This window comes from Chlamydotis macqueenii, chromosome 1, assembly GCF_036417535.1.
Source record: "Chlamydotis macqueenii isolate bChlMac1 chromosome 1, bChlMac1.mat, whole genome shotgun sequence".
In the NCBI taxonomy this organism is placed as follows: domain Eukaryota; kingdom Metazoa; phylum Chordata; class Aves; order Otidiformes; family Otididae; genus Chlamydotis; species Chlamydotis macqueenii.
Genome location: NC_141556.1, coordinates 10,599,148 through 10,616,930, shown reverse-complemented (window position 1 = coordinate 10,616,930; position 17,783 = coordinate 10,599,148). Strand labels below are relative to the sequence as shown.

Genomic DNA, 17,783 nt, shown 5'->3' with positions numbered 1-17,783 from the left:
TCTGAGCAACCCAATCTGGTTGGAGATGTCCCTGCTCCTTGCTGGGGGGTCCCTTCCAACCCAAACTATTCTATGATTCTATGATTCCATGATTCTATGATTCTATGATTATATGATTATTGGACCACCTTCAGGATGAGGAAGTTTAAAATATCCCTGTATGATGAATAATTTCATTAAATTATAAAATGTGAAATTCAACTGAATTGAATTGAATAGCATGTCTCTTTGCTAGCAGGTACTGTTTATATAATAAAATTCTACAGTGAAGGTCTGTGACTCATATGGTAGGTGGCATCCTTCCGTGCTATGCTAGAAATGCTACATTGTTATATTTGCTATAAAATAAAAACTGGGGGTGCTGTTTCAATATTTTTTAATAATAAGAGTTTTTGTCTTCAAAAAGAAGAGAAATAGATGTCTGTGTATGACTTTCCTATTTTTAAGTTTTGGAAGAGTTTTTTTTTTAAATGAGGTACACATATTAAAAATAAACATCCATCCAAAAAGCCTTGGACAACTTAACAAAAATCTGATCAGTCTCATGGCTGCTGTTGAGTGGATTGACAGCAAAGGCAGTAACATCACCACAAATCAAATTCACCATTAACTTTTAGACCATGCAAGCTCCCCAGAATTTCCAGGAGACTGGTAAGTTTGGGAATCTCTTCGTCTTGGTGAATGTCAGCTGGCTTAGGCATTGCAACACAGTATGCTGATTGAAAACTTGGAACAAAGACACTCATAGTTCACCAGTTCCTAGGCTCTCCAGCCAGCCTGTTGAAATGGTCCAATGAGAAAGTCTGAATGCTGAGGGCATCCAGCAAATTTGTAACTGTTGGTAACACACATTAATATTTTATTTCTGCTCTTTAAGTTCTGCTTCTGAAAAATGTTAGCAGTATAAAATACCATTCACTCAGTAGATTTACCAGGTGGAATATAACTGAACTGTTTCTGTCAACACAAGAGGGAGCACAGACATCTATCACATTGACATAGTCCCTGCACTTGATGAGCTCAGTGGAATGAGTCTTCCGCCTCCAGTTTTTGTAATGCCAATGCATGATGAATCAGAGATATTTTTGACATCCGAAAGCAATTCAAGGTGAGAGAACCAAGATGGCTGGTATTTGCCAGTCAGAACTAAAAATAAACTTTTCAGCATTAAGACTCCTCCAAAGCTATTTAAATAGGTTAAAATTTTATGGATTGCTATTCCCTAAGGAAAGGAATACTATCTGTATTTGAAACCATCATTTTGTCATAGATGTAGTCATGCAGAGAGTAGGTAGGACTTTACCTTCCTTCATAATCACAATAAATAAATCCTTGTTCCTTATGCTATTGAAAGGATTTTCAGACCTGACCCAGTGTTTTCTGTTCTTACAATTAGAGGAATTAAGTGGATGGGATTTTTTTTTGCAGTGAATCATGTTCTTAGAAAGGCTAATGAGTCAATATATTAGCCTGTAATTACATTAGTATACGTTTAGTTGATGACTAAGTATATACTCTAACTTGAAGTCACACAGCATTTCAGCAGAAAAAAGTGACTCATCACTACTATACAAAATATGAATATGTAATTGTCATTTACAGATAATGAAAAATAAAGTTTTCTGTATGTGATGTGAAAGACAGCAAACAACTTAAAGAAGAAATTAAGACTAGCCTGTATTTTCTGACACATCAACATCAGCAATATTGGTAACACTAGAAGTTTGGCTGGATTTACACAGATCAATGCGAGAATGATTGAAGACCTCAATGGATTTTAGCACTTCTGAAGGGCAGAGATTAAATGTGCATCAGCCGTACTTGCACTAAAATAAACAAACAAAACTAACAGTGAGGTAGACAAATATTCTTTGTTGATCTATGATAGCCATTAAAATAACAGAAAAAGTAAACTAATATAAAGGCAAGATTAAAAGGTGAGGAAGACAGTGAGGAGACAGTGAAGGCGAGTGTTTGTCTTGTATGCGTATATTCTGCAGAAACGGTACATTCTACAGAAAGCATTTTTTCTCTGTGACAGAACATCTAACACAGCAATAGCAAAACATATTCTGGAACACTGAGCAGACAAATTCTACAGATTAAGTAGCGTGATTTTGATGGAGTTGATATATGCCAACATATCCAAGTCTAGGATACTTTTATAAAGGTCAGACCGGAAACGTGACTGGTCATATGATGGGAGAAGAAAAAAAAAAGGAATAAATAATTTATTGTCCTGTTCATCTTTCTATAAAATATTAATAAACCTTCAAAATGCATTATGTGAACAGACAGAGAAGAAAATGGCCACATCTGAACTTCTCCTCTAGTTGTTGTAAACTCAATATGTTCTTGATCACTGCTAAAATATACCTATATGGTGAGTGGAGAAGTTCTTTAAACCTCAATTCCTAGAAAAGTTCCTGACAAGAGAAAACAAAAGACTGCAGGTAATTCCAAGCAGTAACTGTTCATCCTCTTTCTTGAAATGTCCAGTTTTAGGGAAATAACCACATTCCCCTCTTTACTTGCTTTGTACTGGAGCAATGCGTGCATGACCTAGTATAGCTATGAAAGGCCTACTCTTTTGTATGGAGGGAGCCAAAACAAATATCACTTCAAAACACAAAAAATAAGGTCAATTTTTTCATCATTCATGTGCAATATTATATAATTTGATAACTGAGATGCTACTTATTAAATATGAATGGCAGAATCAACTCTATAGGGAGAAAAAGGAAGACATTTTTGTTGGTAGATCATTTCTTCACTTCAACTTTAAATTGACATCGACATCAGTGTATGTGCACCTTTTAATATTGGCAAAGAAACCACCAAGGACGTAAAAAGCAGCAGAGTGAATGCAGGTGACACTGTTTTGCAACACCCACAACCTATTTAAACTATACTTTGTGAATATATTATTTAATCAATTTACTCAGTTCTTCTATCTGCAAAGTACTTTTGATTTAACTATAACTTTCATTGCATTTTTGCTATTCAGAAAATGTATGTGAACTGAATTCTGCCTGGGAGAACTATTATTCCTGTTTATCTTCTTTATTTTTTTTTTTCTGGATATCTACGTTTACTAGAGAAATAAAAATAATTAGTTAAATGAATTAGAAATAAATGTACTGTATTTCCATTCATGGATAAACTGACATTTCAGGTGCATACAGATATTCATATGAAAAAAAGGAAATAAAAAATAGTTATACAGAGAATGCACCATTTATGTGGTCATGGATAGAAAGTTACTAGGCAGAATTATCACATTTGTAATAATCCTAGAAAATGTAATGATTAGTCTAGCTTTAATTGCCTGAAGGGAGATGTGTAGTCTAATGCAGTCTTCTTAAAGTCAGTTAAAAGAGGAAGACATTCCCAGTTCTTGAAGTAAAGGTCTGTGGTAGATGAAAACCGTTGCCCTCTTGTTCTCTGTTGCCTGTTGAGGCAGACTGGATAACTATCTTAAACTGGAAAACTAAAGTTAGGTCAGATCAATTCAGTCAAGTCTGACTTTAGGGAATTTTTAAAAAAGTGTCTGTAACTGAGAGAGAACTGCATCTGTAATCCCTTTTACCTGTTCAACTAAGAAATGCAAGTAATTCTCAACATAGGTACTTAGATGATCGAGCTAAGCTAAAAATTTTTAAAACAACATGTCTTTGATGTATGTTGATGATATACGTCCAGGGTATATAGTTTGACTCAAGCCATATTGTACATATTGTGGCCCCCAGTACAGACAGTATGTTGGCACATATTACTGAAGATACGCCATAACACATCATGGCAATTCTCTGGCTGTAGAAGTCATAACATGACCTTCTATCAGTCCTTTTCTGCTTTAAGGCTCATGGAGGTTTAGAGGGGCACTTAGATGCCCCTCCTTCCTTGTAAAAGGTTAGACCCGTTACACAAGCGAGAACGTATATTATAAATAATTCTACCGAAGTCCCAGCTCTCCTGTGATTCTATTTTTTGATAACGCATTTATCTTACCTTCTATCAGCTTCCCTGTCTGCTCTGCATTGCCTCCGGGCAAGATCTTGGCAATGTAAGCTCCAATTTCCCCACTGCTTCCTGGAATTTCTTTCCCACCTACAACTCGGATTCCCAGTCCGTTGCCTGTGATCAAAAGAAATAGAAAACTTTAAACAGAGATGAAGTAATGAATAATTCACTGGAAAGAAAGAAAGAGAACAACTCATCAGAGGTTCCTGAAGGATGTCACCAATAACTTCTGGCTATGGTTGGAAGCTTAAGCTTAACTGCAGTCCCATCTGCCACCTTCCCAAAGGCTTAACTTTGGGTAGATGTGTTTCAGCGAAGGAAAAGATCTTCTTGAGTAACTACAGTATAACTGACATAACATAAATAACTGATTCACTAAAAATGACATTGAAGCCAATCTTACCTTCTTCTGGTAGCCTTACTGTAATGCAAAGGGACTATTTGCATGGCAAATCTATTTCAAGTGAACCATAACTTGCAGTATTAATTAAATAGCATTAAATTGCTAGAAATCCATGTGAGGTATGGATTCAAAGGATAGATTTATCATATGCCTAAAACATTCATGCAAATTAGCTGAAAGATTACAGTAGCTGAGCTTTTAGAATCACATAAATATGGAGACAGACAGAGATCACTGAGCTCCAGTAACAAAGCATGTACATTTACATGACCCTCTATTGGGCAGATGCTATTATTTTTCTTAAATATTTGCTTTTAATTCACATCTTTTACATAAAACGATATACAAGTTATCAGAATGGAAAAAGCCTGTGTAAAGCATCATTAAACATCATCTAATATATCTTCTCCCTTCTTTAAAAATTAATAAGATGAAAACATTTTGATCACTGATTATTTTAGCTGGAAAGAAGCAGATCACTAATCTTCTTTATGCATGGAACAATGAGAGTGAAAACAAAAGCTTAAAAAATAGCCTTGTAAAGCTAATATTATGCATTGTCAATTTTTCATGCCATATTGCTTTTCCAAAAAACACTTCCCATAGAAGAAAAATGAATTTCTTCTTTGAAGAGAAAGAAAACTTCATATGAGATCATTCACACTTTGATCTGGAAATGTAAAGGCTGATTCCCCCACCTTTATTGTAATGGCTAAATAAATAATTTTAAATTTATCAATGTAATCAGTCAAACCTGCTAAGTGATTAGACTAATCAGTTATAGGAAGCTCACCACACAATCTTGTTACAAAGCTTTATCTTTTTAGATTAAGATTTTTCCTCATAATGCTACTAGTATTTGATAAGTCATCCCTGACTCTGTTTTAGAAGCAAGATAGTTACATTGAGTGTCTGGCCAAAAAAGTTCGCACTAGTTTTTCTATCGCAGTTTAGCTAAGTCTATATCCTTTGTGCCTCCGCTTTTCTCAGGATTGCATATTAGACATTTTCCAAACCAGTAGAGTTTGTCTTCTTTTTTTTTTTTTCGTTTGAAGACCTGAGCAACGACATTAAGAAAGTCAGCTTCTTGTAAGACTTTACACCTGGGAATGTAAAGTTATGCAAAAGAATGTAATAATACAAAAGAATGTTAATCTTTTAAAGCCTTTTTTTGGACATAACAAGTGAACAGTTGCCTATCCCTCTTTTAAGAGCAAATTAAGAACTGGAAAACTATAAATATTTCCGGGGCGGGGGACGGAAATTGAGGGGGACTCTCTAAGAACAAAAAAAAGTAAAGGGACCCATATAATAAACATAACAAACATCACCTAAATAGCCAATCTAATTACAGGCATGAGGAATATAGTTAAATTTCTGCTACAAGATCATTCCATCATGGTAGTTAATATTTCTGTAATTATAAACTTGGTATGAATGATAATTTATTAACTAAACATATTGCTGCTTGGCTGGTTTCTGACACAAATTATTTGATATATGGAAAGGAAGCTATGTTTTAAACAATCAGAGAATCATAGAATGGTTAGGGTTGGAAGGGACCTTTAAAGCCCATCCAGTCCAACCCCCCTGCAAGGAGCAGGGTCATCTCCAACTAGATCAGGTTGCTCAGAGCCCTGTCCAACCTGGCCTTGAATGTTTCCAGGGATGGGGCATCTACCACCTCTCTGGGCAACCTGTTCCGTAACAATAGTTATCACTCTGTGACAGTGCTACAGGAAATTCTAAGATACTTTTTGTTGAGATGAGCAATTTTTCAGTGTAATTGGAACAAACTGCACAGATATTTTAAATTAATTATCTTATTTCAGTGCAAATTTGAAATTTAGCACTGGTAAAGTTTATTTTTCCTGACTTGATAGGGAAAGCAAACACACCATTCTAAGGATGGATCTGAACTGTCCTTTACAAAAGTTGAAACATACAGTCTTTAAAAAGATAATAGCCTAAATGCATAAAGTGAATGTGTACCCCTCTAAAAGCATTTAAATGTTAGTCTAACTTTAGGACTTAGAAATTGAAGTGGGCTGCTCTGCATATTTACCAGAAGACTTCTGATCTGACCAAACACTATTGGAAGACTCATTAATATGTTATAGATCCGAGGCTCACAGCTGGGAACTATGAATCCTATAAACAATTATTCTTAGTATACAACACATACAAACAAGCACACAGTAACTTACTCTTAACCCATTCAGTCAACATATGTACTTTTCAACATGTCAGTAGGACTTGGCACTTTTCATCACACAGTGGAGGAACTCTACAGGGTAAGGGTCTTCTCATGATAGACTATACCAGTATCTCTACCTCAAATAGCTTAATTGTAACAGAATGGCAGAGAGGTGGTTCATCATATAATTTTTTTTTTTTATTCCTAGACACTTTGAAAAGGCTTGTGAGGATTTAGAGTAAAATGTGTGACTGACATTATGTATTAAGTAGAGATAGCGGCGGGAGGTATGTGTGTGTTTGCATATGTTCTTGTTGCTGGACAAATCAGGAGGTATTTCATTTGATTTAATCTGTTTGCTCTAAATTAGAAAATGTTATTTCATTTTTATTATGATGTAAAAACATTACTAGAAGAAATATTTTAACTTAAATTACAAAATATTCAATTCCTGGCAGTCAGAATGAGTTACTTCTGCCCAATAAGCTTGATGTGATCTCTTCTGACTGACAAAGAAATATTGCTTGGATGTTGCTGTATTTTCTCATGTGAAAATGGGATTTCAAACCTGTTCATCCTTTATCTATTGAAAATATTGAGTTTACTACTTCTGTACTTCTGTTTGCAGTGACATTGCTCAATTTATCAACTTGAATGCAGATAGCTTGAAAATATAATCAATCATATGCTTTCTCAGATCTTTTTTAAAAAAAAAAACTTTGAGTCTTAATTTCCATTTCTCAGTATATTTTAATACAACCAGACATTGATCTTTCAGTTTTAGATTTGCAGATTAATGAACTACTGTTTTCTTCCTTAGAAGACACAGGACCAGTTAACCATCAGAAAGTGAATAATCATGCTTTGAATGAGAGAGGGAACCTCTCTGAACTCTGAGTACTGATTTCTATAGAAAGTATCTTCAGGAAAATATCTCTTCAAAGGGAATTTTACACATTTAAATTCCAATCATTTTTAGGATGCTTCAAAGCTAGAAGACTGCTAATTAATTACATCTGTTTTTACTGATCTCCCAAAGCTATGACCCTACTCTCCAATCTAATCTTAACTAAAGCTTTCAGATGCAGCATACTAAGTAAAGCTCCCCAAAAAACCCCAACCCAAAGCCCCAAAATTCTAATGCTAAACTTTAACAAGACAGATCATGCAACTAAATTGGTTTTATAGTTTGATAAACAAACATATGGATACTAAATCATTACAGTTAGCTTGTGAGCCATTGATTTATGTAGCTGAAAATACAAACTTAGAAGTGTTAATGAAGATTTCAATCATCTAATAAGAGTTTGAGAGAAATCCATACCTAGAAAAAAATATTAATAAAATTGAATGGCCAATAGCTTTTTTGCTTTTTGGCAATTAATTTACTTTGTGACTTTCAAAAGGATGTTTCACGTGCCATTGAATCTCCTTCCAGACATCACAGACTATTTCAGTGATGCATATTCATTATATATATATACTTTATATATATATATGTACACATGATGTATATTTAAGTAGTGGCCAACAACTTGACACTAACAAATTCTGTCACTGGTGACCTGGCAAGGATCATTGCAAAGTATTTTAAAAATTCATCATTCTCTTTTCCTTAATTCCACCATTAGGTACTTTGTGTCCAACTAGACTTACTTATTCTTACCTTGTGTAGCTCAAAGTATCTCAGACCACTATGAAATTGTATCCTCTTGTATATTTTTGTTTTGTCACAGTAGCAACACAGTAGAAAGACTAGAAACATGACTCAGTTGATACACAATAATTTATTTTGCTGGAGTAGTCTGACCATAACTTGACCTCTGCAATTACAAGTCAGTCATTTTTCTCCATTATGGAGATAATAAAGATCAGATTATTGACAATCTGTTGCTGTTGCTCTGGTGACAGGGAAGTTCATGAAATCTCATCATCTTTTTACTACTTTGCTGAGTAGCTCCACTACAGCCATTAAGCAGCCTAGATTTCCTGGAACTATTTCAGCATCTAAGCAGTGATTAGACTCACCTTTCCAAACAAATGTCAATAACTCCTTAAATAAGTTAAAAAAAAAAAAAAAACAAAAGCCAAAAAGAAAAAAGATCAGAGATCAATGGAGTAATTCAAGGCACACCAGGCTTTTGCTGGTGTTGGTGGTCCTGCCTTTACACAGTCCTGCAAATTAAGCTTCCAGGGATGTTTTCTCTTACAATAGTAAATAGAATTCCAGCACCAAATGCAGAAACTGTTATTGTTTAATTATTAGGTAAGTCCCTTACAGTAGCAACAACTTTAACACAGGCATGAGAATGCAGGCACATGACCCAGAAGCTCTGTGCAAACATTGTTAATGTGCTAACGCAAACAAATATTTTCTCTGGGCTAATTTTTCAAAGTACGAAACAACTTGTCTAATTAGATGAGCAAAGAAAGCAAAGAAGCAATTAGAATGTACAACAGATTTTCAGTAATCACATGTGAGTTTCTGTGAATTGGCATAGGAAACTGTAAATATGAGCATCAGCAGCAATCTGACTCTTGTCACAGTCAGAAATAAAGCTATATGAATTTTTAACAGACTTCTAGGTGACTGAATTTTTAAGAAAGATATTAAAAAAACACTACTGATTTGGATTTCTAAGAGCATAAGAGCATACCCTTCAAGATGGTAGATGAAAACCACTATTTATTTCTGTAAAATCACGGTCATTTTACCATCTTTGGATATTATGTGCTTTGAAGTTGAAACTATACAAAGGTAAAACGGGAAAAAATTGAAATGAGCTTAAACTGTAAAATACAGATGAAAGCTACAACACATTTCTCGGGGTAGTTTGAAATGGAAGATATGTTTAAACCTCAAAATAAAGATTAAGTGTTGTGTTTCAGATCCAGGAGGCAATGCACAGATGCACCACTAAGACAGGAAAAAAACTCAAGTCCAAGTATGATTTTCATCACTTTCTAACAATACTTTCAAAACCAAAATTAAAAACCAGAAGGCTGAATCATAGCAAGGAAGCAGAAGGGTGACCTTTTCTGGGTAAGATCAAATAGAAAAATGGATGAGGACAAAAAATGAAAATGAGAAATTAACCATGAAAGATTTTGCAATACACCAAAATATCATGCTATAGCAATGAGAACGTACCAATGAAATCAAATAATACAAAGTCTTCCAAATCTATTTGGATGTAAACAGAGACAAAACATAGCTTCCTCCTGTGTTCATTTACTAGACATTGTCTCCCTGCTCCTCTTCCAGCATTAACTAGACCAGACATGTGCTAAGGTGCGGGTAGGCCCTTATCCACCAGAACAATTTTACACCACGTTCCATTGTCTGTATGAAACAGAATTGTTAGCCACACAAAAAACCAACGATGACTTCTCTTTGGAGAGTTTAGAATTAAAAGTCCTGTCAGGAAATGCAAACTATTTATTTAGATATCATACTGGTGATAAAGCAATCTGTAAAGTCTGGAGAACAGATGGAAAAGAAACACGACAAAGCAAACAAAACCAAGTTAGATTGGACATTTGGATTGCAGCACAAAAAATAATGTGTGCAATAAAATCCAGGCTGAATTTTTCTTTGCATTACTATTCCTATGTAATTCTCTGGAATACATAACAGGATGATCCATATCAGAGCTTAGTTGTCTAGATAGGTACAACATTTTCAAGACGGCTCAGGAGAACTGTTTCGGTGCTTTCTAATTAAATTAGCTTAAATGAAGTTGTTTCCTAGAAACATGATTAAGCCTACTCAGTTATTGCACTTCTTGGCCATTGACAATTAAAGCATAAAATATACATGAAGCTAAATCCTGTGCTGATGAAATTCAGATATATTCCAATTGTTTTGCATTGATTTATATCAGCTGCAAATCTGCTTCATGCTGATTTGTACACTGGTTATCATCCTGAAGGATTGTAAAGTGTTTTATGAATTAGTATCTTGCAGCACTTACCATATCTACTTGAAAACAAGATACAGGTCTCTTCTTTTTTTTGGATGATCTGTCACATCAGAATCTATAATGTCATCTGTGGTAGACTGGAGCTTTAAATCTATAAAACCCTGTAGACACTGAGATTCATCTGTGTTTACTGACAGACACCAATGGCTCAATAGATGTCACTGACTAACAGCTGAATTTCATTGTTTAAAATGTTAGTTTTGAACTTTTCCATCCATATCAGCTTTGGTATTTAAGAAACAGAATTAATGTAAATATAATAGGATATAGTACTATACAATACACAAGGTATACAGGTGTATATGCTGGCTATAATGTAATGCATAAACAAAGCCTTTAGGAAAAGAGTAGATCCCCATTAAATGAAAAGAAGAAATCACTGCTTCACAAAGTGGCTGAACCACAGATTATTGGAAGCTGGAAGAATATTGCACTGCATTTATCTTGGCCATGTATTCTTAAATACTTTCTGTTAGAGCCATGATGAAGGACTAAACAAAACTTACAACTGACCTAGTAACACTGCTCTTATGTTTAACACATTTGGGAAAATTTGACTGTCTTCAATAAACAGTGATGATTAGTGCACCTAAGAAAAATCTCATCCAGGATGTTGCATAGACTTGTCCAACATACAGTATGCTAAGAAGGAAGCAAGAAACATATTCCTCTCCTTCATTTTGCATTACTTCTCCAGTAATCATGGTGCTGATATTTAAGAAGCAGAAAGGATGTATCTATCATAAATTGTTTTTATGAAAGTGCTAATCTGGAGGATAGAGTTAAGAGGATATAGAAACATCACTCTGTCCTATCACCTACTGGAGGATCGTTCATGCTGTCTCTGTGGAGTGCTGATGCTATCTTAAGGTAAGATATGCCAATGGTGAAACTGTTTTCTTGAACATATACATAAATGCAGACATAGTGACTTTATTCACTGTAAATTTATACTCTGGAGCACCTTGAGACATTTTAGTAAAGGCTAAAATGACTATTCAGTCTTGGTTTTGTCATCAGGACTGCATTAGTCAAAACATGATCTGCACACTTCTCTATCTGCTCTGAATTTTCTCTCCTTTCTCTGTCACAGTGTTCTTGCCTACACAGTTTTATTTAGTGAGCAGACCCGTCTCTAACTACATACACTCTCTTTCCCATCCTAAAATGGAAGAACTTTTTAAAGTCACAAAATACCTTGAATTTACACTTCTTAATAGTTATTAAGTGCAGTGGGGAAAAAGATTTTCATAGAATCATAGAATGGCTTGGGTTGGAAGGGACCTTTAAAGGCCATCTAGTCCAACCACCCTGCAAGGAGCAAGGACACCTTCAACCAGATCAGGTTGCTAAGAGCCCCGTCCAATCTGGCCTTGAGTGTTTCCAGGGATGAGGCATCCACCACCTCTCTGGGCAATCTGTTACAGTGCTTCACCACCCTCATACTAAAAAATTTCTTCCTTATATCTAGTCTAAATCTACCCTCTTTTAGCTTAAAACCATTACCCCTCGTCCTGTCACAACAGGCCCTCCTAAAAACTTTGACCCCATCTTTCTTATAGGCCTCTTTTAAGTATTGAAAGACCACAATAATTTTCCACATATCTAGTACTAAACTCTCCTGTTTTAACTTATGCCTGTTGCCTCTCATCCTCCTGCCATGTATTACTGTGAAGAGCCTGGCTCCCTCTTGTTGATAAGCTTCTCATTGGCATAGGATGGGTGCTGTCAAGTCCTCCCAGAAACTGTCTCTTCTTCAGGCTGAATAAGCCCTATTGCTCAGCATCTGCTCTCAGGGCAGGTGCTCCAGACCCTGACCATCTCTGTGTCCCTCTGCTGTACTCACTCCCATTTGTCAATGGGAATCAATATCTCACCGAAATGACTCTCCTGTACAAAGGAATCAACCAATACAGTGTTGCATGGATATCTGTCATGAATGGGGAAGAATTTGTGGAACTATAAATTGTAAAATACTGTTCTTTCAGAACAAGTAATATCTGCAGCCATTTAAGTCCTTGAAAAAACTTGAACTTTCCCTCTTTCCTCAAAGAGAAAGACAGTCTTTGTTCACGATGTATAATTTATTTAAAATATTGTAATATTCATAAAAAATCACAAAATAAGTGAAGGAACTGTAGTTCTTCTGTTTCAAAACTTCAAACTAACTGTTGACTTGTTGCTTGGAAAAGATCCTAAGCCAGCAAGAGCAGACAGAAGCTTATGGTTTATTCTCAGAAGAGGTGTCACAGAGCAACTGCTCAGGCTGTCCCCAGGAAGGGTTGTGTGGCTATCTGACAGTTCATTTGTTATAATCATTCAATCTGTGGATACAGGCTAGCTTTGTGTTTGGAAATAGGGAACTGTCCGCTAGGATACATGTTGAGACCTTCAGTTCATAGCACATGCTCTTTTCCTGACAACATCAGTCACTACTGATTGAGGTTAGTAGCTGTATCCAATCATTGCTCATCTAAGTTGAGTTTAAATTCATAGAATCATAGAATCACAAAATCATAGAATGGTTAGGGTTGGAAGGGACCTTTAAAGAGCATCTAGTCCTACCCCTCTATAAGGAGCAGGGACATATTCAACCAGATCAGGTTGCTCAGAGCCTCATCCAACCGAGCCTTGAACGTTTCCAGGGATTGGGCATCTACCACTTCTCTGACTTGCTTCTGTTGTACTCAGCTTAGGTTGGTAATAAAATAAAATAATAATAATAATAAAAGAAGTAACATAGAAAAATAACTTTCCACATTTTAAAGAAGGGGAGTTGACAAAATTATTTTTTAGTTGTTTTTTCTTTTTTTTTTTTAAAGAGTAGGCATACATGTCACAAGAGTTGTTATGCCATATCTTATTTGTGATATACTAATTTGATGTCTCACACAAAATGAATATTTTGTGTAATAACTCGACTTCTGCAAAAGAAAAACAGCATATGAATTAAGTGCATAGTAATTTATTAGTCAGCTTGTTTGTTGAAATTAACCCTTCAAAATGAAGGGGTTTTTTTTGTGACAGGGATAAAGGCAATTTATTTACCTGCACAGCTTGTTCCTTTAAACACTGCAGTCTTCACTTCTATATCAAGAAAATGATATGATATTTTTTTCTACCCACTAGACAAAGCTGTCAAATGAGGAAATTTTCTAAGAAAATTGAATATTCTTAAGACAATGACTACTGCTGTCCAGAACATCAACAAGCAGTAAAATAAAAATATTCCTTACAGAAAGCACAAAGACAATTTATGATCTAACGTGCAAATTAGCACTTTGATATATCTTAAACTTTTGTCTCCTCAAATTGTATCTCTTTTAGAAAAATGTGTACTGTAGTGACTAAGGGGGGCTGATTTTTTTTGTGTGTGTGTGTGGAGGAAATTCATGTAATTTTGGGGTGCCTATCCTCAGACAGCTTTGGCTTCATCAGCCTTGACTGTCTAATGTAAGCTTCACTCCCTTTCTTGATGAACAGATTTATGCAGGAATAAGAACACTTTCTGGCAAACTTTAGAATATTTAAAGAACATTTTGCTGACAACCCTCTCCCCCAACTTCTTTTTTACTGAAGTAAAACAAGAAACAAACATGCAAGCACCAAGCACATATTACGTGTAAATAACATTAAAGTTAAAAAAAAAAAGTAAGAAACACAGAAAAGAGGTTTAACTTGACAAAAGCTACATCTCAGTTAGTTTGGTGTAATGATGCTATGAGAGAATAAGAACCTCAGAGTACTCTACTAATCCATGAGGAAGATTTACTTTGCATCAGTGACCTGCAGAATCAGAACATCAGAACATCTTAACCTTAATCATCCTGCATCCAGACATCCTGGGAGTGTACACCCAGTACAATTCAAAAACCTGTACAAATCTGTGATTAGGTAAACAGTGAATGGAAGGCAATCATTCTCAAAATGTTCCAGCACCCTGCTCTGGAAAGTGCATCTTGCTGAATCAGGCATTTGTCTCTTGGCAACGAGGAGCAATGTGGGCCTTTAGACAACGAGTACTCTACAAGTTTTTTGGTTGTTCTATAGGCTTATTTGTACATAAGCCATATGTGTTCATCTTGTCTAATTTAAGACCCCTACAAGACAAAAAATCACAGTCTAAGTTAGTTACCTCATACTCTTTTTATAATCAACAGAGGAAAATAGCCATATTCAAAAGGTGATTTATTTAAACTAGCTCAACCTCAAATTAATTGCTCTTTGTAACTGCCTCATTCTAGTGTAATTATTAAACCTATGCATATTTTTGATAGTATGCAGAGAAGGGAGCACAGGGTCTTTATCTTCCTCTGAGAGTTGTTAAGGTAATTTATGCCTCATCTGCAAAGTGAAACCTTAATCTGACATTTCTGCACTATTAACTTTTTCTAATGTCCTTGACAAGTTGTCTCACCAATGATATGCATCCCTGAATGTCTTGTCTTCTAGTTCTTCAAGAGAAAGTGCTGACCTGCACTACTTATCTCCAAAACAGAGAGATTTCTGGTTTGGCTGCAATGAATCTCATCTTAATGTCTACTTTGCTCTTGGCTTTCCATGGAAAGCCGGGGGCCTGACTTAACTCTAACATTCGGGGTTGCAGTGATCTGTTTCTGCAGCCTTTTCTGCATGAGAGCTATGAAATCAAATTCAACCTTTATAACCAGCAGATACATTGCCCTCTCCATTACCTCCACTCATCTTAAGATCTTATTAGACATCTTTCAACAGATGTTCATACACTGAAAAATGCATAAACAATTAGACCTGCCAAAAAGGGTTCATGGAAAGCGTATTTAAAATACTTTGTTTTACACTAGTGCTTTTCAAATTAATTTAATTTAGAGAGCAGGCACATAAACATGGAATATATGGTCTGTATCTCTACAAAATGTTTCTAACAAATATCAAAATTTGTTGTGGCCTTTTTTTTTTTTAATTTAGAAAAGCTGAGTGGTATTAAATTCTTTCTAAGGATACTATTAAGACACAGACATCTCTCCCTCCCTCTCTTTCCATTCCTACCTCACTTACTGCCATATGACTTCACTGGAAAATCTCTGATGTTGTCTGGCTGTAGCAGCTCTGTCTCTTTTTGTTTATGCGTTTTCACCTTCTGTGCCACGTCTCTGATGAGAAGAGAGTGTTTGAGGGAATGATGGCCATTAATTAGGGATTGAATCCTTCCCCAGTGACAAGTGAGTGTTAGAGGAGGATATTGGGGTTTTTTTTTGTGCAAAGTATTATCTCAGTTCTTCACAACATTAAACCAAAGAAAAAGGATAAGTAATCCCTTAAGAAAAGAGTATGAGGACAAGCGGTGGCTTACATTTCTCACTCTATATTACTATATCACATTCAACACAGACAGTGACTATATTTGACATGTTTTTTAATTGAGTAGTAATCACATATTCACTGTAAGAATTCACTATTTTGCTGTAAGAACTGAATTCGTTGAACTTGCAGGTGAAAGAACCGTAAATATATAGGGTTGTTTATTTAGATAGTACCTATAGCAGTGAGGGCTTGATACAGGAAAACACTTCTAATTCTATTCCTCTCTTTCAGGACAAGTACCCCATGAGCTGCCATGCTGCAGAAGTGCAGTGTTCTGTGCAGGAATCAATAATTCTGATGGAGAATATGAAGCATCTCTGACGTGTGTGCAGCGTAACAGCTACCCTGTCATCCTGTTAGCAGTTTCACTGACATCACTGCTGAAGGGAAGATTAGTGATACAGTCTTCTGTCCACAGTCTAATTATCTTCTTAATATAATGTTCACAGCTTTTTCTGAATTGCCTCTCTGCCTTTTATTTTTCTGTCAGAATTGAAGAGGCTGTCCCACAACACAGACAGTCTGGCTGCTCAAAGGTACATTTTGCTCCCTGGAAACACAGAATATCCCACCTCTTGAAAGGGAAGAATTACTTGTGACTCAGCATAAGTGAGATAAAGCAGCAAAAATTACCTGTAACTTAGATGCACTCATTGTGCCTACAGACTTACTGAGATGTGTCTGTCTTGCTGGGTTTTCCCCCAGTGTGTCTAAACAACTTTCTGATCAGGAATAACACAATGTAAGTTTTTATCATCTTCGCAACATTTCCAAAGGCATTGCCAATGCTTTCATTGCCTTCAATAACCATGTCTTCTCTTTACTTTTTAAAAATGTAACTATGATATATTATAAAAAAGAAGAGAAAATGTGGTCAGTGCTTATGCTGTAATGCTAAAATATCCAAAAGGAGCAAGGGATTCTCAGTGAAAACAGTGTTTCTGGAGCATTAAATAGTGCTACATTATCATGCACTGATCACTGTCATAATTGCTTTGGCACCTCAATACAATGACGCAAATTATTATTATTCGTTTAAATTGTGAATTATTAATCAATCTCTGCAGAGAAAATCCTTGGCAATTCCTTCTTATTGATCAGCATTGCCTGAGGAGGGGATGTTGCCTACCTTGAAAAGAAGAGCTGTGAGTTCTAGGTGATGGCATGTGCTAAAGAAACAAGTACTCTCAAGAGAAACGTCTGCTAGCAAGTATTCATTTATTTTTTATTCAGAGCTACTATTCTCTTGCCGTCACAATTTTGGCCCAGCTCCTTGTTCTTTAAACACCTCATTCACATGATAAAATTTGCAGTAAATGTTTTTGTGTGCAAAATTATGCCAGATTATGTAAAAGGCATCAAAGGCATCTGTACCTCAGAGGCAGTTTTCATTAATCAAGAAAGCAAACAAACTGAATGCATGTGCACATAATACATAGTGATACAGCCTGAATTTTAAGTTATTTAGGACTGCTCTTATTATTGATATTCATAATGTGACCATTTCTAGATCCGTAATCAAGCAGTAACCTCCACTATGGTAAGTATCTGATGAGATCTATGGAATTCAAATTATAATTGTAATATTAGGATGAAATTAAAGCTTGCCTTATAATTACAGCTGTGGTATAGCTAGGTGCTAGGGCTGACCCAGCACATTAGGTTCTTAATGTCCAGGTTGGCCCAGGAATTCCATAGTGAGATGAGGTGATGGGCTGAACCACTGGCCAGCCTCCCAGCAAAACAGCTGATCAACAGTTACAGGAGTTCTCCAAGTGGGAACTGTGAACAGTTTGGGAGATTTCCCCACCATAGAATCATAGAATCTTAAGGT

At 35.7% G+C, this 17,783-nt stretch overlaps 1 protein-coding gene across 2 annotated transcripts in view; it reads right to left on the bottom strand.

Annotated features, from left to right (window-relative positions):
- The window catches only part of PCLO (piccolo presynaptic cytomatrix protein), a 371,716-nt gene that overhangs the window by 116,914 nt on the left and 237,019 nt on the right, over positions 1 to 17,783 (bottom strand). For both annotated transcript variants that reach the window (XM_086745649.1, XM_086745658.1), the window contains exon 10: positions 4,012 to 4,137. In XM_086745649.1, the coding sequence (XP_086601775.1) occupies positions 4,012 to 4,137 (126 nt within the window). The remainder of the gene's footprint in view (positions 1 to 4,011; positions 4,138 to 17,783) is intronic.